The sequence below is a fragment of the Scyliorhinus canicula genome, chromosome 9 (genome assembly GCF_902713615.1).
Source record: "Scyliorhinus canicula chromosome 9, sScyCan1.1, whole genome shotgun sequence".
Lineage (NCBI taxonomy): Eukaryota > Metazoa > Chordata > Chondrichthyes > Carcharhiniformes > Scyliorhinidae > Scyliorhinus > Scyliorhinus canicula.
In genome coordinates, this window is record NC_052154.1 from 169,518,086 (window position 1) to 169,544,664 (window position 26,579).

Sequence of the window (26,579 nt, forward strand, 5' to 3'; positions counted from 1 at the left end):
CAAGTGGTCTAGCCGGGGTGGAAAGATGGGGGGAAGGAGCCGAGGTTGGGGGGGAGGGGTTTTACAAGAGGAAGTTGGGGGGGGGGGGGTGGTTTACAACTCTTGGGTGTCATTTACGGTACTCTTTCAGAGGCTGGATGGCATTGAGTGTCGTGGGGGGGATCTCTATAGGTTAATGGTGACCATGGCCGATTCCGGACTCCTTTCTCTTTTTCGCCTTTGTTTTTTTCTCACCGTGGGAGGGTTTGTTTTATTTAATGCACATATTGGCAGGTGGGCCGTTGGGTGGGGTGGTGGGAGGATGGGATCGTTGTTGTTGCTAAGGGTATTGACTTTGTATTTGTTACCGCTTGTTGGTGGGGTGTACATTTTGAAGGAAAATTTGAAAATGGAGCATAAAAACATTTTTTTAAAAACCCCTCCCCCAATAACATCTCTGCTCACCCGTCTGCTCTCACTCGGGTACGCGAGCCTCGAGCCTTGACCTTTGACGACCACGTGTGCTCCTGGCTGGCTGCCTGGTTGCTGCTGCTGGCTATCTAGCCTGGCCTGTGCGATCTCTCATCCTTGCCGCCCGGTCCGATTGTTGCTCAGCCGTCTCACTCTCAACCCTGCCTGGCTTACCTCTGGCTCTAGTCTGGTCTTGGGGCAGCTCCAGGGTCCCAGGTTCGATTCCCCGCTTGGGTCACTGTGCGGAGTCTGCACATTCTCCCCGTGTCTACGTGGGTTTCCTCCGGATGCTCCGGTTTCCTCCCACAGTCCAAAGATGTGCAGGTTAGGTGGTTTGGCCATGCTAAATTGACCATGCCTTTATTGTCCAAAAAGGTTAGGTGGGGTTACTGGGTTACAGGGGTGGGCTTAAGGGGGATGCTATTTCCAAGAGCCGGTGCAGACTTAATGGGTCGAATGGCCTCCTTCTGCACTGTAAACTTTTATGATTCTATGATTCTAGTCACCCCGCTCCTGCTGGCTGCTGCTCCCAATTCCTCGAAACACTATGTCAGCACATGCCTGGCCTTCTTCACCTCCTGACGGCTCTCACTCGGTGGTCGGGCCTCGACTCTCGACGACCACGTGTGCTCCAGGCTGGCTGCCTGGCTGTTGCTGCCTGGATATCTGGCCTGGTGGCCTCTCTGCTTTTTGGTTGGTTGTCCGCCCTCCCTCCCTGATTATTGTTTCTAAAATCTTTCCCGCCTCCGATGTTTAATTGACTGGCCTGTAGTTGCCAGGGCTGCCCTTACAGCCTTTGTTGAAAAAGGGTGTCACATTCGCTGCTCTCTGGCACCTCCCCTACATCCAGGGAAGATTATGACAAGCGCGTCCACAATCTCCACTTTCACCTCCTTTAGTATCCTTGGATGCAGGCTATCCAAACCAGGCAGTATACCCACTCAATGCATAGCCAGCCTTTCTGGTACATCCTGGCTATCAATTTTCACCCCGTCCGTTACCTCCAGCTTCCCTGCTTCTATTGCTATTTGGTCAACATTCCCTTCCTTAGTAAATACCGATACAAAGTAGGCATTAAATATTGTAGCCCTGTCCTTTCCCTCTAAGCACCCTCTGTATCACCCTCATCGTTCCTGATAGGTCCCATTCCACCTCTTGCTGCCCGCTCACTGTTGACATACTGGTAGAGATTTTTGGTTTCTCTTTTATGTTCACTGCCTTTATATCTCATATTCTCTCTTTGCCATGTTCATTTTCCTCTTCATTTCTCTTAACTTAGTGTATTTAGTTTGGTTCTTTTTTTTTGGAATTTACCGAGCATGCATCATAAACACAATTTAATATTCTCTATCCATAAGACATAGGAGCAGAATTCGAACATTCGGCCCATCGAGTCTGCTCTGCCATTCGATCATGGTGGATATGTTCCTCAACCCCATTCTCCTTCCCCATAGCCCCTTATTAATCAAGAACACCAAATTTGTGCTTGAGGTGCTGTTATGGGGATTTTCACAGTAACTTCATTGCAGTTTCAATGTCAGTCTACTTGTGACGTTAATAAAGATTACTATTATTATACCCACAGGGCTTCAGACCACAAGCTGGAAGTAGAATTAGACAGAATAGTTCTTTCTTAGAACATAAGAACTAGGAACAGGAGTAGACAGTTTAGCCTCTCGAGTCTGCTCCACTGTCAATACGATCATGGCTGATCTCATCCTGGCCTCAACTTAACCATCCTGCCTGTTCTATGTAACCCTTCGAATCATGACTAATTTAAAATCTGTCCAACTCCTCCTTAAATTTACTCACTGTCCCAGTATCCACCACACTCCAGGGTAATGAATTCCACAGATTCACGTTCCTTTGAGAGAAGTAGTTTCTACTCATCTCTGTTTTAAATTTCCAACCCATATCCTAAGACTATGACCTCTCGTTCAGGAATACCCCATGTCTACTTTATCCATGCTCCATGTCTACTTTATCCATACCTTTTACCATCTTATATATCTCAATTTGATCTTCCCTCATTCTTCTAAACTCTTGAGAGTATAGATCTATACTGCTCAATCTCTTTTCATAAGACAAATCCCTGGGGGGGCGATTCTCCCAGCTCCGCGCCGGGCTGGAGAATCGCCGCCACCGCGCCACGATGCCCCAACGTCGGCGTGCGATTCTCTGAAGTGCGGAGAATCGGCGGCATTTGCACCGGTGCGTTTGATGCTGCGCTGGCCATGGGCCGCTGGAATCGGCGGGTCCGCTGATTCTCTGGCCCGGATGGGCCGAACGGCCGCGTGGATACGACAGAGTCCTGCTGGCACTGTTCACCCCTGGTCGCTGCTGGCGGGAACTCTGTGTGATGGGCCGGGGGGCAGCCTGTGGGGGGGAGTGAGGGGGGCTCCGTCCCGGGGGGGGGCCCTCCAATGGGGTCTGGCCCGCGATCGGGGCCCACCGATCAGCGGGCCAGCCCCTCCCCCCCCCCGGCCTACCTTGTTGCGCGGCCGGCACCTGAACACGACGCCATGTTGCTCCGGGGCTGGCACGCAGAAGAAGTTCCCCGCGCATGCGCAGGTTGACGTGGCCCAACTGCGCATGTGCGAGTTAGCGCGGTGCCCGTTTGCCGCCGGGAAGGGAGGCTGGAGCGGCGGGAACCGCTCCAGCGCCGTGCTGGCCCCCTGTGGGGGACAGGATAGGTCGTACCCGGGCTCGGTTCGCGCCGTCGTGAAACATGACAGCGTTCACGACGGCGCGAACACTTGGGCTCCATTTTGGAGAATCGCCCCCCTGATCTCTGGAATCAATCTAGTGAACCTCCTCTGGACTGCCTCAAATGCCATTACATCTTCCCTCAAATAATGGGACCAAAACTGTTCACAATACTCCAGGTGCAGTCTCACCAATGCCTTGTGCAGTTGCAACAACACTTCCTTACCTTTATACTCCTTTAGCTATAAATGCCAACATTCCATTCCACTTTCTTTATTACCTGCTGTATCTGCATGCTAATTTTCTGTGAGTCGTGCACGAGGACACCCAGATCCCTCTGTACCAGAGCATCCCGAAGTCTCTCCCATTTAGATAATAAGTTGTCTTTCCATTTTTCTGACCAAAATGGATGACCTCACAGATCTCTACGTTAAACTCCATCTGTCACATTTTGGCCCACTCACCTATATCCATTTGTAAGGTTCTTATTTCCTCATTGTGACTTACTGTCCCACCTATTTTAGTGTCATCTGCAAATTTGGCTATCGAACTTTCTATACCTATATCCAAGTCATTAATATAGTTGGGGCCCTCGGCAGCACGGGGTGCAGTGGTTAGCACTGCTGCCTCACGGCGCCGAGGTCCCAGGTTTGATCCCGGCTCTGGGTCACTGTCCATGTGGAGTTTGCACATTCTCCCCATGTTTGCGTGGGTTTCGCCTCCGCAACCCAAAGATGTGCAGGATAGGTGGATTGGCCACGCTAAATTGCCCCTTAATTGAAAAAATGAATTGGGCACTCTAAATTAAAAAGAATATCTATAGTTGGGGCCCAAGAATCGATCCTATGGCATCCCATTAGTTGCCATCCAGAAAAAGACCCATTCATCCCGACTCTCTGTTACCTGTCCGTCAGCCAGTCTTCTATCCAAGCTAATAAATTATCCCTAAGCCCACGTGATCTAACTTTGTGTATTAACCTTCTGTATGGCATCTTATCAATTGCCTTCCATACGTCCAGGGGCGGGATTCTCCGACCCCCGCCGCCGGGTAGGAGAATCGCCGGGGGGCGGCATGAATCCTGCCCTGCCGCTCCGACGCCAGCTGCTGAATTCTCCAGCGCCGGTTTTTTGGTGGGGGCGGGGATTGTGCCGCGCCGGTCAGGGGCCGTTGGCCCCCCCTGGCGATTCTCCGGTCCCCGATGGGCCAAGCGGCCGCCTGTTTTCGGCTGGCGTGAATTACACAAGGTCTGTACCGGCGAGACTTGGCTCTGAGGGCGGCCTGCAGAGTCCTCGGGGGGGGGGGGGAATCGGCCCCAGGGGATGCCCTCACGGTGGCCTGGCCCGCGTTCATGGCCCACTGATCTGCGGGCAGGCCTGTGCCGTGGGGGCACTCTTTCCCTCCGTGCCGGCCTGTGTAAAGCTCCACCATGGCCGGTGTGGAGAAGAAACCCCCTGCGCATGCGCAGGAATCGCGCCAGCGGTTCTGGGAACACACTGCCATTCCTGAGGGACGGAAGCCCTTCGGCGCCAGTTGGCACAGCGCCAATCACTCCAGCGCCGGCCTAGCCCCCGACGGTGTGGAGGATTCTGCACCTTCCGGGCAGCCCGACGCCGGAGTGGTTCACGCCACTCTTTGGCGCAGGTACGGCCCGCCCGCCGGATACCGGTGAATCCCGGCATGATATATTACATCTACAGGATCTCCATTATCGTTCTTATCCTCCCCTGTCTTTGTTTCCCCTACAGTTTCCCCTTGTTGATTATGTACCCAGCCTGTACCTGAAACATCTCCTCCTTTGTTTCTTTATTGTTTTCCCTGTTAGTCTTGAGTTACATATAATCCCGGCTAGATTCTCTGTTATCCCATTGAAGCTAACCCTCCTCCAATTTAGACGTTCTGATGTCGATTGTTCTTTGCCCTTCTCCATTGGTCATCTAAACATTTTAATACGATGATCTCTGTGACCCAAGTGCTCCTCACAGTCACTTAACCCTCGTCGTTCCCCAGCACCACATCGAGCAATGCCTCCTTCCGTTTGGACTGAGAACAGAGTTTAGGATACTCAAAAATGCATGCCCTTCCTTTCCTTTTACTCGACCGTTATTTTGATTGATATTTGGCTAATTAATGTCCCCCACTAATACAATATATATTGTAGTTCATGTATATCTCTGTAGCTTCCCTGCCATTTGCTGCTCTGTCTCCCTACTTTACTTTAACTAGATGGATTTTCTTTGCCCTGTTGAGAAAAGGCACATTTCCAGCACTACAATGCCGTTCCTAATCAGGACAGCCACTCCACCTCCCTTTTATCCTTCCCTATTTTTCCTAAACACTTTATAATCGCTGAATATTCTTGTTTTCTTTTTGTTTTTAAAATTTAGAGTACCCAATTTATTTTTTCCAATTAAGGGGCAATTTAGCATGGCCAGTCCAGCTACCCTGCACATCGTTTGGGTTGTGGGGGTGAAACCCATGCAGGCACGGGGAGAATGTGCAAACTCCACACGGACAGTGACCCAGAGCCGGGATCGAACCTGGGACCTGGGCGCCTTGAGGCAGCAGTGCTAACCACTGTGCCACTGTTCTGACCATGAACGTGAATTTCCTGAATCCCAATCAACTATCACTTGAAAGATTCCCACATGTCCAATGCAGACAGGGGCAGGCACGGATGTTTTAGCCTTCATAGAATCATAGAATTTACAGTGCAGAAGGAGGCCCATCGACCCATCGAGTCTGCACCGGCCTTTACAAAGAGCACCCTACTCAAGCCCACGTATCTACCCTATCCCCGTAACTCAGTAACCCCCTCTTAACCTTTTTGGACACTTAGGGCAATTTATCATGGCCAATCCACCTAACTCGCACATCTTTGGACTGTGGGAGGAAACCAGAGCACTCGGAGTAAACCCACGCAGACACGGGGAGAATGTGCAGACTCCGCACCACAGACAGTGACCCAGCCGGGAATCGAACCTGGGATTCAATTGTGCTAACCACTGTGCTACCTTGCTGCCATTGCTGCCCTTCACCTCGCTGATTTCTCACAGGCGGGTCCTGTTGGGGCGGAGGTCAGCTTCTCCACCCTATGCCTCAGTGTGGCTGGGGGACCTGATGGAGTTTCTGTATTTTGAGAAGATTAAGTTCACTTTGAGGAGGCGATTGAAGAGTTCCATAAGAGTATGGAGATTGTTTATTCTTCACTTTAAAGAGTTGGTCACCGTCATAAAGCCGGGGGTGGGGGGAGGGGGCGTCAATTTTCGAGTCATTGATGTATCGGTAGGTAGAGATGGGGGGGGGGGGGGGGTGTTCACCCATTAACTTTTTGCTTTGTATTGTTTTTCTTTATGTATAAAATGTTTAAAAAAACAAATTAAGGTATTTTCAGAAGAAAAAGAAAGATGGTGATAATGCAGTACTGCGAGGGAGTGTTGGTCAGATTGTTTGCTCAAATCTCTGAGAGTAGCCGTTGAAACCAGAAACTTCGGATTCAGGTGAAAATGCTGCCATTGGGCCTTGGCCGACAATTACTATGAGCAAAGTCCAAGATTATAGATAGAACATAGAACATACAGTGATGGTCCAGAGAATGATATCTGGACAGTTAAATGAAGGAGGGGGGTCACAGCATTTCAGTCAAATACAAACATTTGGTATTGGTTTGTTTTCGAGTTTGAATTTTGAAGGTAAGTATTTAAAGTTCCTCTGCTCCAGTTGTTTTAAGTAAAAACAAAATTTTCTCTGGGGTTTCCTCACATTAAGGTGTCGCCATGTGTAAAGTTGGCAAGGTTACACAAACACATATGCTCTGCTTAGCCTGAGAGAATAGTAATGAAGATGCAGCAGAGTAAATTGGCCCAACTCCATGTCATCTTAACCAGGCGCCTGCATGGGCTGGTACAGTTAAGCCGAAAAGGAGGCCTGAATTGTATCTTGGCGGTTCGCACTCGAGTTTTTCTGAGAAGAAATGTGAAGGTCTCAAGTGGACTAGCAATGGGAACCTGACTCTTGATGGATTGACGATAACTATTATAGTAAGACATCTTACAACACCAGATTAAAGTTCCACAGGTTTGTTTCGAATCACTAGCTTTCGGAGCACTGCTCCTTCTCCCGTGAGGATTCACCTGAGGAAGCAGCTGCGCTCCGAAAGCTAGTGATTCAAAACAAACCTGTTGGACTTTAATCTGGTGTTCTAAGACTTCTTACCGTGCTCACCCCAGTCCAACGCCGGCATCTCCACATTATAACTATTATGATAGGCAGTGAATAGAAATGTTTCATATGTGGTGGCATATTGCTTTTAGAGTGAGAGACAGATTGGGAATACATCCGTTTTAAAATTTCCCAGCATTTGAAAAAGCTTAATGACGTTGCCATGATTTGCAAATGCAGAGAGAGAAACCAGCAACTTACCTATTTTCTTAAAAATTAAGCAAATGACTTCCAACTGAGCTGAAATGTGCTTGTGTAACTTTATAACTGGCTGCAGTTGTGTGAACATATTTGGGTCTGCAGGAGAACATCGTACAGTTTAAACTTTTAATCGACTGGACAACTAAAATGTCCAGACATTAATGATTATTCTCATGCATTTCACACTTGGTTAGAACTTTGAAGAGGCAGAGAATAGAATTAACCTTTTGGAATCTATTTTGACCAACCAGTCAATGGTTTCTATGGTGAAGGTTGTGCCGCAGAAGTAATTATCCTTAGAGGGTGGAATAATTTGCAGTGCAGGAATGCCTGGTGTTTTTCTAATGATGCAATGCAGTCTCTCAAAAGGGTAATTCTCGGTGGGAGGAAGATCCTAATTGTTACCAAGTTAAAACTTCAATAAAGAAACAAGCCTTCGGACTGCTGAAAATTAGAAATGTAAAGAAATATCACATTGGTTTTTTAATTTTTTTTATATTTTTCACCTGGTAACTTTTTTCCTCTCTTTTTCTTCCTTGCCCTTCCTTCCTACCTTAAAGGTTCAGCCAAACAGCTTTGATAAATCTGACTTTAATAGGATGTGCTGGACTCTATGTGTCAAGAAAAACCTGAACCGGAACAATTTACTGATCAGTGACGATGATACCTTTAAAGTATGGTGCATCTTCAATTTCCTCTCAGAAGATGTGTATCCTCTCATCATAGTCCCAGAGGAGGTAAGATCCATAAATCTCCTACTAACATTTTGTCCTCGGTACCGTAGGTTACGTGAGAGCAAAACTCAGTCAGGGTTCCAGTTCCTGATCACGATCTCATAATTCATGCTGGAAATATTTATGGCTGTTAGGCAGGGTGAGAATTTGACTTGACTATGCTGCCCACAGTAAAACGGCCAGTCAAAACCCATTGTCTGGGTGAAATGGCCATATAGGTGAAACACTGAGAGGCCGATGCTGCCCCTAAAATGATTACTAACAAAAAACTGGAGTACCCAATTCACCTTTCCAATTAAGGGGCAATTTAGCGTGTTCAATCCACCTACCCGGCACATCTTTGAGTTCTGGGGGTGAAACCCGCTCAAATACGGGGAGAATGTGCACATTCCACACGGACAGTGACCCAGAGCCGGGATCGTACCTGGGACCTCCGTGCCACGAGACTGCAGTGCTAACCACTTGAGCCACCGTGCTGCCCTAAAAACTGACTTTTTAAATAAAGATCTTCTGGGATGTCAATGACACGGGCATTTTTGTCAACCCCTGTCTGCTTTCAGAAGGTAGTGGTACAGTTTAAATTTTTAATCGACGGAAGACTCAATGCACTGACTCCATGGAAATGTCCAGGAGGTTTGAACTTCCAGTGGACAATTCCCTGCTCCCCAGGACCTTCCGAAAATGTTTCCTCCTCTGAGTTAGAATCAGAGACTTTGGACGGCTTCAACTTAATTACTTCGATAGTTACTCAGAAAGTGTTAGATAGAAAATCCCAAGTCTGACTCCTGGATAACTACACATCTGTCACGCCCCCCCCCCCCCCCCCCCCCCCACACACACACGCACACACACCACCCCCACCCCAATCACGAACACTGACACCCTCCAACTAACCCCTCCAGGCCCCAAACTATTCCTGACTCTCCCTCTGATCCACCTATCCACTCACGCAGCTGCCACCTACCCTCTTATATTCCTTTACCTGGCATATTACCCAGGAACTCAGCCTTCATCACCCTTCTTCATCCTTTGATACAATTATAGCCATATCCTCCATACATCCCTGACATCATCATAGTCCGTGGGATGTTCTCACTTGCTGCCATTCTTACCAATCTTATTCTAGCCAGAGAATGTCCAGCAATGGCTTCTCTGCAGCATTACCTCTGCAGCACCACAGGGATCCTTGGCCCGATCTTCTTACTCTTGCTCCTTTTGATTGGATCATTCGCAGCACAGTAGCACGGTGGTTAGCACTGTTGCTTCACAGCTCCAGGGAACCAGGTTCGATTCTCGGCTTGAGTCACTGTCTGTGCGGAGTCTGAACGTTCTCCCCGTGTGTGCGTGGGTTTCCTCCGGGTGCTCCGGTTTCCTCCCACAAGTCCCGAAAAACGTGCTGTTCGGTAATTTGGACATTCTGAATTCTCCCCCAGTGTACCCAAACAGGCGTCGGAGTGTGACAACTAGGGGCTTTTCACAGTTACTTCATTGCAGTGTTAATGTAAGCCTACTTGTGACAATAAAGACTATATTTAAAAAAATGATATGGGACCTGCAGCAATAACTTTCTTGCCCCATTGCCAGATTACTTACTGATGTGACACCCATTCTTGGATAAGCCATTTCCCCAGCAAAAAACTGGCAATACTGAAGCCTTCATCTCTGGCCTGTGTCAAAAGCAGTGTACTCTTATCATTCATTCTATCCTTCAATCCTTGCCCATTGCCTTGGGTTTAATAAGACTATTTGCAGCCTCAGCATCCCATTTGACCTTGAGCTGAGCTTCTGACCTCATATATTCTCCATCACAAGTTGGCTACTTTCATTTTAGTAACATTGTTTATCTCCTACCTTTGCCCATCTACTTCTGAAATACTCCCAGGTCCCTTTATCATCCCCAGATTTGACTACTCTAGTGCTCTCCTATCTATAACTTCCTCTAGCTCTACAATCCCTCCCCAACTCCCTTGCCCACTGAATCCCCAGGAAACTTTCCACTCTTGAAAATCTGGTCTCTGTGCATGACCCCAGCATCAGTGGCCTTGCCTTTTAGGCCCTGCACTATGGTATTCCCTCCCTAAACCGCACCACTATCTCCAACCCCATCTCCTCCTTTTATGCCCTGTTTTAAAACCCAGCTCTTCAGCCAAGCTCTTGGATAGCCTTCCGAACCTATGATCCCTCGGACTGTATTTTGGTTTGAGCATGGAAAGTCATTGTTAATTAAAACCAAAACTGAAAGCATTTTAGACTCTGACATAGACAGTCTTCTCCACAGACCTTAGCACATAAGTTGACTTTTTAATCACGAGACTGATTGACATAGTGGTTTCCAGTGTTTATCTCGTCAAAGGCTCTCCTGAGGTCTGTGCGTTCTGCATCAATTGCATTTTTCCCAACTACCAGAAATTTTATGTGATTCTTGTCACGCACAAGCTTAATTTTGAAATTCATGCTGGTTATTTCGAATGGAAAGCCCTGGGATTACACTGATCCCACCTTTGAAATGTTGTTTAAATACGTCTGGGCACAGATTGTTACAACAGCAAGCAAATGTAAAAATGCAGTTTTGTGAAACTTTTGTGGGGAATGCATTTCAGTAGATATTTCAAATATGTACACAGTACCTTATTAGTTTGGAGCTTGTAGCCTCCCAAGTGTATATGTGCTGTACACCATTTTACACAAATGGAGTTGCGCTTACTGTTATAGTCTGCCCTGACTATGTACTAAACTACATTTTGATGTTTTTAATAATCCTTAGGGTCACCAGTTAAATCAGACTGAGGAAAAGTGGGTTATTGGGGCACAATTCTATCTTTCTTGTTGCACTCTCGAGAGCAAGAAATCAGTTTGTCAATGAAAACTAGGCAGACTTTTCGTTTGAAATTCATGCTGACGTTTTCTGCCTAATATACAGTCTTTCAAGAAATGCATTTATGTTGCATGAAACATGCGGCGTGATCGTCCCAAAAGGGGACAAATTCCCCGAGCGAGCGTGTTTAGCCGGGTGTATCCCCGAACTCGCAGTTGAATAAGGGGCCTAAACTGGAAACGGGCGGTCAAGGCCACGCATTGCCCCGTTTATTTACAATGGGGAGCTCTGGGCACCCAGGGTGGCACTGCCAATGTGTCAAGCTAGCATTTTCTCTGTGCTGGCGATTGGGCAGGACGTGCCCAGCGCGTGTGTTTGGGGAGGTGCGGGGTAGGGTGGGGGGTGCGTGGTGGCGAGGACCCTCCCATAGTGCATTGGAGCTTGGAGTGTTAGGCGTAGCATTGCAGGCCTCTGAGATCGGGATGCCTTTTTTAAATGGCGTCCCAATCTGTAGCTGCACTAAGGAGTTCCGTCAAGTGGAGCACCTGAGTGCACAAAAGGGGCTATGTGAGGCCTTGGCTGCATGTTCCCCGCTAAGGTCCCTTAATAATAATGATCGCTTATTGTCACAAGTAGGCTTCAATGAAGTTACTGGGAAAAGCCCCTGGTTGTCACATTCCGGCGCCTGTTCAGGGAGACTGGTACGGGAATTGAACCTGCATTACAAGCCAGCTGTTTAGCCCGCTGTGCTAAACCAGCCCCTTATCCAGCACGGGTGGCGTTTTATATCCATGCGTTTCTTGGTGCCGCGAGTGCCAGGAAACACGCAACTAAACACGCTCACTATGGGACTTTGTTCACTTTTAGTTGAATCGTGCGTGCAGTGTTTTTACAGTTCTACCTTTTAAAAGCTTGGCTCCAAATGTCTGTTCATGAGCTAGATCCTCCAGTGTATCACCTGCTGCTTTGTGGAAATGAGTGATCACAGGGTGTACTTTGGAGCTGTGTTCAAAATGATGGAATGGACAATGTTATTCAGATTATTTATTTTATTTGTTTAATTTTATTCAGAGAGTGCACTCAAGGTTCATTGATACATTCAATTGTAAAATGTTTACTCTTTTACAAATATAAAAATTGGTTAGCTATTTCTTAGAAAGCAATTGCTATGGACCAAGTGTTGGGTTGTATGAAATATAAATTGCGATCAAAGAAGGCACAACTCCTGCGGCAGGATGGGAAATGAAACAGCATAAATTAATTACTTTTTGCCTCCTTCAAAGAATAGGAGGAAGGCTTTTGAAAGGGTTACTGAATGTACTTCCTGAATGTGGGGAGGTGGGGGAGAAGGACAGGGATGTGCACTTCTTTACGTGTCTACAAGCCCATTCCAGCTTGTTAACATGTGAGGAATTGAACTTCCTGACTGACAGAGATCCCACTCTGACCTAACCATCGAGTCTTTCCTGTCTATTGATGACTTTTCAGGAGAACCTTGCTTCTGACTAATTGTCTTGGTGCTGGAATGTACGTTGGTGGATGAATGATTGCCGCCCCAACTCCGATAAAGGCCTTTGTTTTGCAATTTTGGGTTGGGACTGACGTGCAGGATAAGAGAGATTTGCAGATACCGACCCTTCACCATAGCAACTTGTCAGACAGTGACCCAGCTGATACACATCACTGCTATGCTTGTGACACTCAGTGACTAGAAAAAACATAGAAGGGACCCAGGGAAGAATTACTACAGTATTAATAGGATACTTTTATAGCTTAGAAATTGGAGTAGAAACCTGAATTCTGAACCTCTTTGTAGTTTGTATTAACCTCCAGTAAGTTCAATTGAGCACTTCTTTTACTTATGTGCATCTTTTTTAAAAAGTATTTTTGTTTGAATTTTAACACTATCAAAATTTACATAACACATAAATTTAAAAAGCAGAACAAGAACAAGAATCACATCAACAACATATATATCACAGGTTGTCCCTGCATCTGTGACCATAGTTTTCATAATCACGTTTCCTTATTTACAATGGTGTATGTAGTTACAAAGGGAACCTTCAAAGATATCTAACGCAGCACTTCCTGCCATCAAATTCTTTTCTACTTTTCTCTTGACAGACGAGGCTCTCATTTATAGTAGAGCATTGTTAAGAAAATCTTCAGTTCTGTGCAGCTTACCTCATATATGAATTTATGTTAGATGATGATTTACACAGGTAATCACGGAAGTCAGCTGACCACCCTTGATATTGTTCGAGGTTAATGCCAAATACAAACAGCAGAAATGACCGTCACAATCTTGGGGCACAATTAAAGTTTACAGATTGTTGAGACTGTTTACATTTTCTGAGATCATCAAAGTTCTGATTCGAACAACCAGCACCCCCACTCTCTTGCGACACAGTTCATTCAGAAACCGACTACACACAAACTCCTAGCTACTTCTCATTTCCTCCTCCCTCTTTACCCTCCCTCTATCCTCCTTTAACTTCTCTTCCTGGCTATCTCCCCATTGCTGCTCCTTTCTCCTTCCACACCACATCCCCCGCCCTAACGTTCCTCTCAATCTGCCCCTGCCTTGGTTCAAATGTCCCCCCCCACTCTCCCAACAGTGGTTGATCTGGAACTTGCTCGCAGTCTTGACTTCGCTGTGTGCAACATCACAGGAGATCAACGAGTTTTTGCGTAAGTCAAAACAGTTATTCCACCCGTCTATGCTGGTTCGCTATTAAATTAAGCCATTAATTTAGAAATTTTGTTGGCAAGGTTATGCTAATATGACATTCCTCTTGTCGCTGCTTAGGTTGAATACTTCCTCCGGAAACTAACTGAAGCGATGGGAGTTAATTGGCAGCAAGAGCAGTTTGGAGAATACAGAGCTCATCTCGGTGCCAAGCAGTGTGGTCTTTCTGCATGGGAGTTCATCGAACTGATTGGCTCTGGCCTGTTCTCTAAAGGCATGGACAGGCAAACGTTGTCCATGGCAATCAATGAAGTTTACTGTGAGCTCATTTTAGATGTGATGAAGCAGGTAAGAGTGGTTTTCACGCTTGAACTGAAACTAGGTTGTTCCTGCTTTGTGCCTTTTAGGTTATTTCCCTGTTTCCCACCAAGTCTCCTTGAGGTGATACTGACTTTCAGAGTGGAATGCAACGAGTGGATGCAGGAAAATGTGTTTTGAAAATATCTTGACTGTGATACCCGCAAGTCCAGCAAAACTCACCAGTGTATTTGAGTCATGTGCGAGCACCAGTGGAGCAGAGGGTTGCACGTTCAGCTTCTCCAACTTATCCTGAGTTCCTAATCTCACTCAGGCTGTTCAGGGAGGTGTTATGTGGTGATTAAAGGGCTAAGTTGCACTTGCTGTTGTAACAGCATTGGCAAAGATTTCTGGTCAAGCTTCTCCCTCCACACTCTTGGATACGAGAAGATTCTGACCTGGAGGAGAAAATTGAGTTAAGATAATTACCACCCACAAACTTGCCGCACACAAGAAAATAGTGTTCCTGTTGTAACATTTCAAGGCTCTGTGAAAGAGTTTTTCGATTGGGTTGGCACAGGCCAGATCCAAAAGAGACAGAACACATGGCTGTGCTCTCCTTCATCCCTCTGGGATTTCACGCTCTTTGGGGCGGTCCCTAACCTCGGACCCAATAGTTCAATAGGGCTCTGATCACTGTCTTCGATTTTGGCCAATAAAGGGGCGGGTGCGTTGATGGCTGGGCGGGTCCTTAGCGGTCATTGACCTTGGCAGTTGGGCTTTCTGAGTAAGGGGGGTGGCGCCGATCTGTCTAGAGCTGTACCGGTTGCTTGATTGGAGTTCTATTGTCCTGGGAAAATGGGCCATTAAAATGCAAACGAGTGGGGGGTTTCGATCAGGTCTAGTTACCTGTGTTTCAAATACACATGGGCTCTGTATCTGTCTGAGTCCTGGGTTGGCCATAATTCCCATGGGCCTTTGCAGGTGGCCATCTTAGATGGCTATATCCCATCCTCTTGATCCTGAATGCGAAGCGTGGTGGATCACACTATCGATCCCTGTTCATCCTTGGTGGCCCGGTCACCCTTGGTCAAGGCAATGTCCTACTCTACTCTATCTTATGGTTTGGGACATTTACCTAATATTTCATTAATACATTCAGAAATTAATTCATCTCTGACGGTTACTATAAGCAGGCCTCTATAAAACATTTAATTTATCCACACAGTTGATCTCTAGCTAACGCTATCTAAGCCACTCTCATGCTCCTGGTGGATATCAAAGAACTTATATACAATACAAAATTTAAAACAGCAGCATCACATTTCTACTTAACCAAATAAAGTTAAAGAGGTACATGGTTTATTTTTGGCAGCGATTGTTACATGAGTTTAATTTTGTTGAATTCCAAAGAAGGGGGATCGGTCTGTATATGTCGGGGAGCGGGACGGAGTGTCTGAATGACACTGCAGATTATTGCAATTACTAGAAGGGCCTCTACTATGCATGAAAAGGGGGTTCCATTTGACAATGTTTTCGCACCCAGTGTTCGGGGCTGGTGTAGTGTTTGTTACAAAAGTCCGTTGCGCACGCAGTTGCAGAAGTCCAGAGATGATCCAAACGCATTTCAGCAGTCCTTGCTTCATCCTGTGTCTTCTGTTTTCCGGGTAATTCGGGGGGGGGGGGGGGGGGGGGGGGGGTGCAAGCATAGTATCTGTTATTATCTTTGGTTAATATCTAATTTTATTAGTCTTTCTCTCCTTACTCCAATTACCCGTTATGATTGTCACCATGTGTGACTCTCTCATTTAAAAATAAAAATACCGTTTTGAGAGACAAATGCAATTTTTTTAAATACAGAGGGCACAATTCTCCGCTCCCCATGCTGGGTGGGAGAATCGCGGGAGGACCGGGTGAATCACGCCACGCCGCCCTGGCACCCCCCCGTGATTCTCCCACCCCCCCAAAAATGGCATGTCGCATTTTTGCGACAGGCTACTCGGAGAATCGCCGTTCCCCGTTTCTCACAGCGACCGCCGATTCTTCGGCCCGGATGGGCCGAGCAGCCTGCCAAACCCGACCGGTTCGCGCCAGCGCCAACCACACCTGGTCGCTGCCGGGGTGAACAGCGCACCACAGGTAAGTGTGGGGCCTGTGGGGGACGGAGGGAGGATCCAGCACCACGGGCGTGCTCAGCAGATGTCTGGCCAGCGATCGGTGCCCACCGATCGTCGGGCCGGCGTCTGTAAACGACGCACTCTTTTCCCTCCGCAGCCCCACAAGATCAAGCCGCCATGTCTTGCGGGGCAGCCGAGGGGAAAATGGCAACCGCGCATGCACGGGTTGGAGCCGGCCAACGTGCGCATGCGCGGCTGACGTCACTTCGGCGCTGCCGGCCGTGTCATTCCCGGCGCGCCGCTCTGACGCAAGCGTCAAGGCCGGGCGCTCGGGATTCGCGCATCGCCGCTCCTAGCCCCCCGGAGAATGGGGGGCAAGGAGCGGCCTCCGACGCCGGAGTGAAACACTCCGGGTTTCACTCCGGCGTCGGCACTCAGTCTCCCGTTGGGAGAATCGCGCCCAGAGACTCTCGCAGCTTGTGGTCGATGCGGAGAGTGGGCGGACAATTTTTTTGACCAGTCTTTTCCATACTTGCAACCAGTGGTGGTTGAGGTTTACCTTAACCAGCCGAATTTCAGGGCGGCCAGTTTTATAGAGTTTCATCCCAGGGTTCAGAGGTAGTTCACGTGTAGCAGCGTGTATAGCAACCAATTGTGTCATATGTGTAAACAGCAGGTGGGGAGTGACCAGGGGGTCGCGAAAGGTAAAGGAAAGAAGGGGTGAGCATACAGAACGTGGCAAAATGCATTCTTTGTACCACAACCAAAGGGTGAGCAGAGAAGGTGAAACTAAGGCCTGCCAAAGGCAACGCAGAGTATACAGAACTAATCCAGAGCGTGTGAAGTGATGGGAACATGAGGTGCGTTTGGGCCGCTGCAGGATAAGAATGGGTGGAATCCCTGGGTAGGGCGGTGATCAATGCCATTACTCCACGACCCTAGCTTAACTGACTGGATGTCTGTGGGCGTGGATAAGGGATAAATTCCAGCATGGATGGGGAGGGTTGGCATAGGGTTTTGACTAGGTTGTCGATGGGCGGGGCGGAATCATCTCCTATTACCAGAGAGATGTGGTGGGAGTCGCTGCATTGTTATCCGTAGATTTTGAGTTGGTTGATGTGGAACCAACCAGTTTTACCGTTGGGGTACGTTATCTTGTACACGGAGGGGCTCACTTTGTCGGAAATGGAATAGGGTCCTGCAAATTTGGGGGAGAGAAAAGAACTGGGGTTGTAAAGTGAAACCATTACTTGCTGACTGACTGTGTACTCTACGGGGTGGACGGTTTTGTCAAAGCAGGCTTTAATCTGCTTCCTTCTAGCACCTAATTGGACAGCTGCAGCGAGTTGTGTCGCTTTAATGTTATCTGTAACCTGTTGGACTGCCTTTTTGTGGGTGAGGGTAGTTACTGTAGGGCTTGCCAAATCAAGGCCTAATGAATATTTAATATCATTCATGGGCCGTCCGGTCATGAGAGTGTGAGGGGTGAAACCTGTGGAACTGGAAACAGTGTTCCGAATACACATAAAAGCAAATGGGAGGACCGTGTCCTACGTGGTATTGTTGTGTTGCACCATCTTCCTAATGGTCGCTTTTAAAGTTTGATTCATTCTCTCGGCAATGCCACTGGATTGAGGGTGATATGCTATATGGAATTTCTGCCTCATCCCAAAAATTGTTACAACATTTTGCATGACTCTGCCGGTGAAGTGGGAACCTTGGTCTGTCTCAATGCTGCGGGGGAGACCCCAGCGTGTGAATATCTGTTGGCTCAAAATCTTAGCGATGGCCTTTGCTGTGTTTGTCTGTGAGGGAAATGCTTCTACCCATTTAGTAAAGGCGTTGATTACAACCAGCACGTACTTGAAACCGTTTCTGCAAGGGGGAAGGGGGCCAATGTAATCGATTTGCAAATTTGTCCAAGGGTCATTCACAGGTCGGGTGTGACGTAATTGTCCTTTCTTTGAGTAACGTTCAGGATTGTTGAGCACAGATATGGCAATTCTCAACATAATGGGTTACATCGCTTTTTAAATCGGGCCACCAACACAAAGGTCTTAAATGGCAACGCTATTGTCTATCCTCTGATGTCCGTGTCCGTCATGAAATTGGTAAATGAGCTGGTTTCTGTTCTGGGTGGGGACCACATAAATTCCGATTTTTAAACCTATGCTGTCCTGTACAGTCAGTGCATCCTTCCATGTATTATAGGGGGCTGGGAAGTTGCCATTCAAAACTTGTTTGAGGGTGTCGTCTGCTTTTTGGGCTTGGGATAGATCCTCAATATTGGTCTGGGAAACCTGGACTGGGTCGGGAAACCTGGACTGAGTGTATCGGTTCGCTTTCGGGTGGCTGCCAGAAGTGACCATGGCGTGATCCTGCTTTGGCTAAGGCGTTTGCCTTTCCATTACCGGGTGGGGAGGAGCGATGATGGCTTCTTACTTTAATCTGAGGCTGTCTTGAGAATGTGCTTTAACAACGGGGCAGAGGGTAGGGGTTTTCCATCGGCTGAAACAAAACCTTGAGATTCCCACAGGGGCAGGAATTCTGTTAAGCTGTTGCACACATACAGGCTGCCCGAGTTATGTCTGCGGGGGTTGAAAAAGAGTCGGGGTGCTGAATTACATAGGCTATGGCTGCGAGTTCCGCTGCTTGTGAACCTAGGTGGTTGGGCAATTTTAAAGAGATCTCTTCTAGTGGACGTCCCTGCGCGTCTTCCATGTAAATTCCACAACCATGTAATTCTAACTCCATTTTCGATTGTGGAGGAACCGTCTACATAGATTTTTAAAGTGTCTCCTGTGGTTCAGAATCCTGTGATTACAGCCTGCTCGTGGGTGTAGTGACTTTGGGATAAAGGCTCCTGTGTGTTGTTGGGCTGCTATGATCTGGCACTCATGTGGTGTCCCTGCGTATTGGAGATTATCGGCCAGAAATGTGTGGGTCTTGGTGCGTTTCACTGTAATGTCCCTGTCTTGTAATAGTAGTGTCCACCGAGCTGCTCTGATTTGGCTGACTGAACCGTCCTTTAATCTATCGTCTAGTAATAGTTGCGTGGGAGTGTGCTCGGTTAAGATCGTGACTGGGTTGAGGCCTGTAATGTACGCACAGTACTGTACTGACCAAAAGACTGTAAGCAAGTGCCGTTCGCAGGTGAGAATCCTTCCTCTACGGGGTCTAATGCTCTTGAGGCATAGGCTACGGGTCCTAAGTGACCATGTCATTTTTTGCAGGAGTACTGCTGATTAGGATTCGGTCGGTGGTTGCTACTTCTATAGCATTGGGCAAGTCAAGGTGTGGAACTTGTAAAGCGGAGGCTGTGCCCAGGTCGCATTTTAAATTATCAATGGTGTCTGTGTGCTGTGGAAGCCATTCCCATGGGGCGTTCCTTTTAAGGAGCTCTGAGAGTGGGGCTGCTTTGGTGGCAAAACCATCTGTATAATTTCTGCAATAGCCTACCAAACCTAGGAATGATGGAGTGCAGTGACATTTTGGGGCAGGGGCAATTTAACGATGGACTCGATCCGTTTTTCCTCAATTTCTCTCTTCCCGTGGGTGATGGTGGTGCCTTAATAAATAACTTTTTCCTTTAAAATCTGGCCCTTTTTGGGGTTGATTGATCCGATTGATTGCAGCAGGCCTAGTAATTCAGATAAGAGCTTTACGTGTTCCTCTTTTGTGTCCGTTTGCAAGAGCAGGTCGTCTACATATTGTATTAGGCATTTGGGTCGGGAAAATTTAGAAAGTCCGTTGGCAAATTGTTGGTGGAAAATGGAGGGGGAGTTATGGAATCCTTGTGGGAGTCAGGTCCACGTGTACTGCTGCCCTTGAAACGTAAACGCAAATTTATACTGGCAGTCCCTGTCTAATGGGATGGACCAAAAATCATTGCTGATGTCCAGCACTGTGAAATATTTTGCCTGTACTCCCTGTTTGAGCATGGTCTCGGGACTCATGGCAACAGCCACACTTCATTGTGTGTGTGGTCTGTGGGGTTGTAGTTCACACAAGCCTTTTGACCTGCGTCTGTGGCGTGCGGGACCATTTAGTGGTGTCCTCCTCATTTAGGTGTGCGTGGGTCAGTTGTCTGTTGACTGCCATGAAATAATCCATAGGAGACCAGCAAATGCGGTCGGATGCTTTCCCTTCTTTTGCCTGCAGTGATTTAAACCCTCGACTGGATCTCCTTTGTTATACCCAATGGCATCTAATATGGCTGTTTTCATTTCCTGTAGGGTTCCTCCTGCTACATTTTGAGGTTCTGGCAAAGCTGATCTTACGCACTGGCTAAGGCTCAGAACTATTAGCTTTACTTCCTCTCTCTCATCTAGGCCGTACGAATAACCTTTTGTTGGCGCACCTCCTCAAAGTAGCTGTGCGGGTGTGCGGAGGGCTGGAATGGACTAATTTTCGTGCAAGCTTCTCTTAATTGGGTTATGGATAGTGAGGTGGTGTAAACAATAGCAGGCTCATCCTGATCGATGACTTGTGTTGTGTGGTAACCGGATTCATAGGGGTCGAATTGTGAGTGGGGGTGTGTGCTGCCTGTGCAGTCGGTGCTGCGGGTGCTTTTCTTTTTGGGGCCTGAGAGTGTTCAGTTTTGATTTCCCGTTTCCTCTATGTATCTTTGGGCGCTTTCCTTTAACTCTTGCCAATCAGGAGCATCTTCCTCATCTAAATCCTGCCTGAAAGTGTACCTGAAGCCATTCTGTTCTGAGAGTAGCGACTGTAACTTTTCTATCTTCTGTCAGCATTTAGCATGGTTAACGGTACTCTGCCTCTGTTCCTTAGTGGAGCTGTGGAGCGCTCTCAAAGCTGCTTTTAAATCTGCGCATTTGCTAGTTAGCTGGGCAACATGTTCTGTTTCTGTTTCCCCTCATCAGGTTTGCGCGCTGTGTATCTTGGTAGGCTTTATTGTACTGGGTCTGGAAGCTACTAAGGTGAACTAGACAAGATTGATGTGCGTGTTTTACATCGGCCAGTTCCTTATCCTTAGCTGCTAACTGTTCCCGGAGTTGCTCAATTATCTTCTCACTTTCGTTACTGTTTCCACGTTCTTTCCTTCCTTCTCAATTAACTGTCTTCACGACCTCCTCTGTGCATCGCAACTGTGCCAAACAGGACACTATTGGTATCGGCTTTTTGACTTTCCCTACATTTTTCTTGTGGATCTCGCGTAGGTTCTCCCACCAGGTTTGTCCTATCTTACCTGGACCTAACTCATCATTTGCGCAAAAAATCGACCAAACGGGCATCCTTTCCCCTTACGCATTTCCTTAGCTCTTCCTCCCATATGGGGCATTGCTCTGCTCTGTTGGTCGCTGCGACCTCGGGTTCCTGTGGATTCATCAATCTTTCCATTGCCTTAGTGGCCATTACTTCTCTTATCTCTTTCTCTACTTTTAATTTGGGACAGGGGAATAAGGCGACGATTTGAACAGTGGGTATGGCTTAAGCTATTTTCCGGCTCACAATCCCTTGATAGTTGTACACAATTCTAACGGGTTTACCTTATGTTCCTGTTAGATACGCATGCGGGTTAGTACACACATCCGAAATTTGGTTATTTGGTCGATATGGGACTTGTACTTGTGGTTCTTTCTCTTTCTCGCAATTGGATTCAAAGTTTGTGGGTTCTCTCGGAGTGACAAAGTCACTTCTAATCGAATCCCACCAGAGTCGCCAAATAATGTTGCTCTATTAATAATGTTGGTGAACCACAAGCCTTCCCTTATATCGATCAAATGACCACATAACCAGTTAGTTAGTTCAAAAGATGGTTTATTTACATACACAAGAGTTATCTCGACATGCAAACACATTATCTACTACGAGTTAAACTAACCTATTAGCTACAATAACCTAGACTTAACTTCAGGGCAACCGGCACTGTGCAAATGGATAAGGCTTTTATCTGGATTCCACTTGGCTGGTTCAAAGAAAGTGGCTCTGTCTCTGCTGGGCTCATCCGTTAAGTAGCAATCGTTGGTCTTTAACTTGGCTGGCTGTTCCTGCTACGATTGGGTTGGCACAGGCCGGATCCAAAAGAGACAGAACGCATGGCTGTGCTCTCTTTTATCCCCCTGGGATTTTGCGCTTTTTGCGGCGGTCCTTAACCTTGGACCCAATAGTTCACCAGGGCTCTGATCACTGTCTTCAATTTCGGCCAATAAAGGGGTGGGTGCCTTGATGGCTGGGCGGGTCCTTAGCGGTTATTGACCTTGGCAGTTGGGCTTTCTGAGTAAGGGGAGTGGCGCTAATCAGTCTGTGGCTGTACCGGTTGCTTGATTGGAGTTCTATTGTCCTGGGAAAATGGGCCATTAAAATGCAAACGAGTCCTGGATTGGCCATAATTCCCATGGGCCTTTGCAGATGGCCGTCTTAGATGGCTACAGGACGTGTAGACGCCACACAGACAGTAACCCAAGGCTGGAATCAAATCCGCGTCCCTGGCACTATGAGGCAGTAGTGCTAACCACAGTACCATCATGCCACCCCTGTTCCATATAAGGAGAAAAATGACGAGCCTAAATTAGACTGGTCTGTACATCATCTTCACTGTCCTCCAATACCAGTTTCTTTGCTAAGTGTTCACTTCAGCAGTTTTCCATATTGTCTTCTAAAATACCATGGGCTGGATTAACAGAGCCTCCGCACCGAAATCGCGATCGGCGCAGGGGCGGAGAATAAACGTCTACGCCGAAAACCGGTATGACGCCACTCCCGCGGTTCTTGTACCCAAACTACGCGGCGCAGGTAGGGGGTCATTGACAGAGGCCCTCCACCCTCCCACAATTCTCCGAGGGAAAACTCTTTGGGTTCCCAACGGCGTGGTTCTAACCATCTATGAGACCGCGGCCGCCCTAGTGGGGGTCAGGGGGATCGATCACCGGGGTGGGGGGGCCTAATGGACGGCCAAGGGGGCAATTGGGCGTCACAGACCCGCGGGTGCACGCAATCTCGGGGGGGCTACATTTGTAGTGTCGCTCCGCGGGCTGAGTCTGCCATGTCCCATGGGGCAGCCGCTGCAGGCCTCCGCTGTGCGCATGCACGGACTCCCGACCGGAAGTGCGGGGTCCCATATCCGCAGCCAGAGCTGGGAGAAGCACTCCAGGGCCCTGCCAGCCCCCTGCAGGTAGGAGAATCACTCGGGACTTTCTGAAGGAAGGTCCAGAGTGAATCGCCAGGTGGGGACATAGCCCCATTATTGGAGAATCTGCCCCCTGTGCTAAGTCTCCTATGTGTTTTAAACACAAGATAAATACTACTTGGGATCAATAAAATGTTAAGCAATATGGATAAAGATCTATTTAAGCAAGGTTTTATTATCAATATTTTGTGCTTTTCATGTTTTATGTTTTGAATCAGCAATTGAGGCACATCACATCAGAACCTAAAAAATATTGAGGTAAATTTGGAGAAAATCAAGAAAACAGTTTTATTTTGAATCTTACTAAACCTTAAGAAAACAAATCAGGCACAGTTAATTCAAATTGCAACACACAATTGCACAGTTCAAAAACACCACTTTGATGGCCTTGGTCGCGGTTTAAAGAGGCAAGTTTGTTTCTAGGATCACAAAATGTTATCAAGCCATTTAAAAAAATATACATTTAAAGTATTTATGACTGAACTGAGTGCTACAACATCTTGACTGCTAAAGTTGATGTTTAAAGTAGCGTATCGTCATAGTACACAGATATGTTTCAAGTCTAAATAAAATATGAAATCATTGATACTAATATGTTACTCCCCACAATGGGCCAAGAACAATATCATGCTCATCGCATGTTTTAAAACCATGTTGAAATTACATAACTGTTGCCATTATTGAGTTTCTTTGTGGTCCCTTTACCCTGAAAACATAGATGCAATGCTTCTCTATCTCCTGATTTATGGAAGTAAAGAGATGAAGATCACAGGTATTCAGAAGAGAAAGCACCAAATCCGTGTTTAGCCATCCCATTATGCCCTGGCTCCCTGTCATTTGCCGTTTCAATTCTCCGTGCGCGACTCCCACTCTGGCCTCCTTGAATCTGGTTCCAGTGGAATGAACCGTGCAAACTTGAGGAACAGCCCTTCATCCTTCTGTCCGAACACAAGAACGTAAGAATTTGGAGCAGGGGAAGGTCATTCAGCCCCTCTATCCTGCTGCAACATTGAATGAGATAATGGCTGAGCTAGTCTGTCAACTCCACTATCCTGCCTGCCCCTTGTAACCCTTAACTCCCTTGTTGATCAAAACTCGAATGCACCCTTGATTACATAGCCTCCAGTGCTCTCTGGGGAAGACAATTCCACAGGTTAGTGAGAAAGAATTTCTCCTAACCTCAGTCTTAAATGAGCGAATCCTAATTTTTAAACCGAGTCGCCTAGTCCTGGACACACACACACACACACGGGGAAACATTCTCTCAGCATCCACCCATCAAGTCCCCTCAGGATCTTTATGTTACAATATGATCACCTCTCGTTCTCCGAAATTCCAATGGGTATAGAGACCCTCGCTGATCAACCATTCCTCACAAGCTGACCCCTTCATCACAAGAATCAGATGAGTGAACCTTCTCGGAACTGCTTTTTTAATAAATTATTTTTTATTGATTTTCCAAAAGTGATAAGGAGCAGGTAAACAAAGTACAATACAGCACCATAATGCCAATCCTCCAGTAAACAAATGCGGTAGTATGACTAGGGGTATTACGGTACATGGGAGTGTGAGCTGCCATTGGTGCAGAGGGCTCGCTGCCCATTGGCCCAAGTATCGTGCTCTCCGTATTCCTATTGGCTAAGAGGAAGGTAGCTCCGCCTACGAGGTGGGGTATAAGAACCCATGTCTCTCTGCAGCCAGGCCATTTCCTGTGCGTCTGCTGCCGGGCTCACTTCTTGCTAATTAAAGCCTTTCGTTTCGGACTTCACCTACGTTTCATGTCTATTGATTGTGCATCAACAAACAAACGGTCAAAAACCACACAAGAAAAAAAAACAGTAAAATTAACTCTTTAAAAAAGAGACAAGTGGCTGCCATCAACAAATAATTTCTCAGTGGATCCTCTTATGACACACTTCATTTTCTCCAAATATGGAAAAGACATTAAGTCCTCCAATCAGGATGAAGCAGTGGGTAGTTTGGGGGACCTCCAGTTGAATAGAATCTGGCCGGGGGCTATTAATGAAGCAAATGCAGTGAAGTCTGCCTTAAAGGGCCTGTCCCGCCCACCCAGTGGTCAATGGAGCCGCTGGTGGATTTCCTAAATGGCAAGTTCAGCAAGCAGAGAAGGAGAAGGTGGAGGATCTGGAGAACCGCTCCAGAAGGCAAAACTTGCGGATGATGGGGATGCCCGAAGGCATCGAAGGAGCGGAGGCTGGCACGTATGTGGCCAAGATGCTGGAAAAGCTGATGGGGGAGGGGCCTTTGATCGGCCTCTGGAGGTCGACCAAGCTCATAGAATCATAGAATTTACAGAGCTGAAGGAGGCCATTGGCTCATCAAGTCTGCACCGGCTCTTGGAAAGAACACCCCACCTAAGCCCACGCCTCCACCTTGTCCCCGTAACCCAGTAACCCCACCTAACCTTTTTTGGACACTAAGGACAATTTATCAAGGCCAATCCACCTAATCTGCATGTCTTTGGACTGTGGGAGGAAACCGGAGCACCCGGAGGAAACCCATGCAGACACAGGGAGAACGTGCAGACTCCGCATAGTTGCCTCCGCACAGAGCACTGATGAGGAGGACACAGGTGGGCGAGCCGCCGAGGGCGATGGTGGTGCGGTTGTACCGCTTCTTGGACAAAGAGAAGATTCTTCTGTGGGCGAGGCAGACGAGGAAATGCACTTGGGCGCAGAGCTGGCAAAGAGGAGGGCCGGTTTTAACTGGGTCAAGGTTGCCCTCCTCAAGAAGTGGGTGAAGTTTGGAGTGCTGTACCCAGCCCGCCTCTGGGTGACTTTCCAGAATCGATAATACTATTTTGGAACGCCAGAGGAAGCGATGGAGATTTTGAGGGACAATGGCAGGAGAAGGAGGATATTTAACTTTGGAGGAGGTGATTCCTTTTGGTGGTTCTGGAGAGCTTTTTCTCCTTGGAAATGTTTTGTTGGGTTTGGTGGCAGGGTGCTTGGGGAAAATCAAGGGTGAGTGCACCTTTTTCTGATTTTCTATTTCTTGGGAGAGTGCGGATGAGGTGGGGGGGCGGAGGGGAATCTCGCAATCTCTCCTCACTATCACAGGCATCAATCTTCCTGATGCTGAAAAAAGATAAGACTCCGGAGCAGTGTGGATCGTACCGTCCGATATTGTTGCTGAATGTTGGCAAAGGGGTTAGCTTCGTGAATTAAGGACTTTGTCCCG

General features: G+C 47.5%; 1 protein-coding gene across 2 annotated transcripts in view; it reads left to right on the top strand.

Annotated features, from left to right (window-relative positions):
* The window catches only part of LOC119971893 (switch-associated protein 70-like), a 251,970-nt gene that overhangs the window by 82,190 nt on the left and 143,201 nt on the right, over positions 1-26,579 (top strand). Inside the window, exons 3-4 of one of the 2 annotated variants that reach the window (XM_038808174.1) lie at positions 8,137-8,313; positions 13,935-14,162. In XM_038808174.1, coding sequence (XP_038664102.1) covers positions 8,137-8,313; positions 13,935-14,162 — 405 coding nt within the window. The remainder of the gene's footprint in view (positions 1-8,136; positions 8,314-13,934; positions 14,163-26,579) is intronic. The other variant, XM_038808175.1, reaches the window with a different exon arrangement.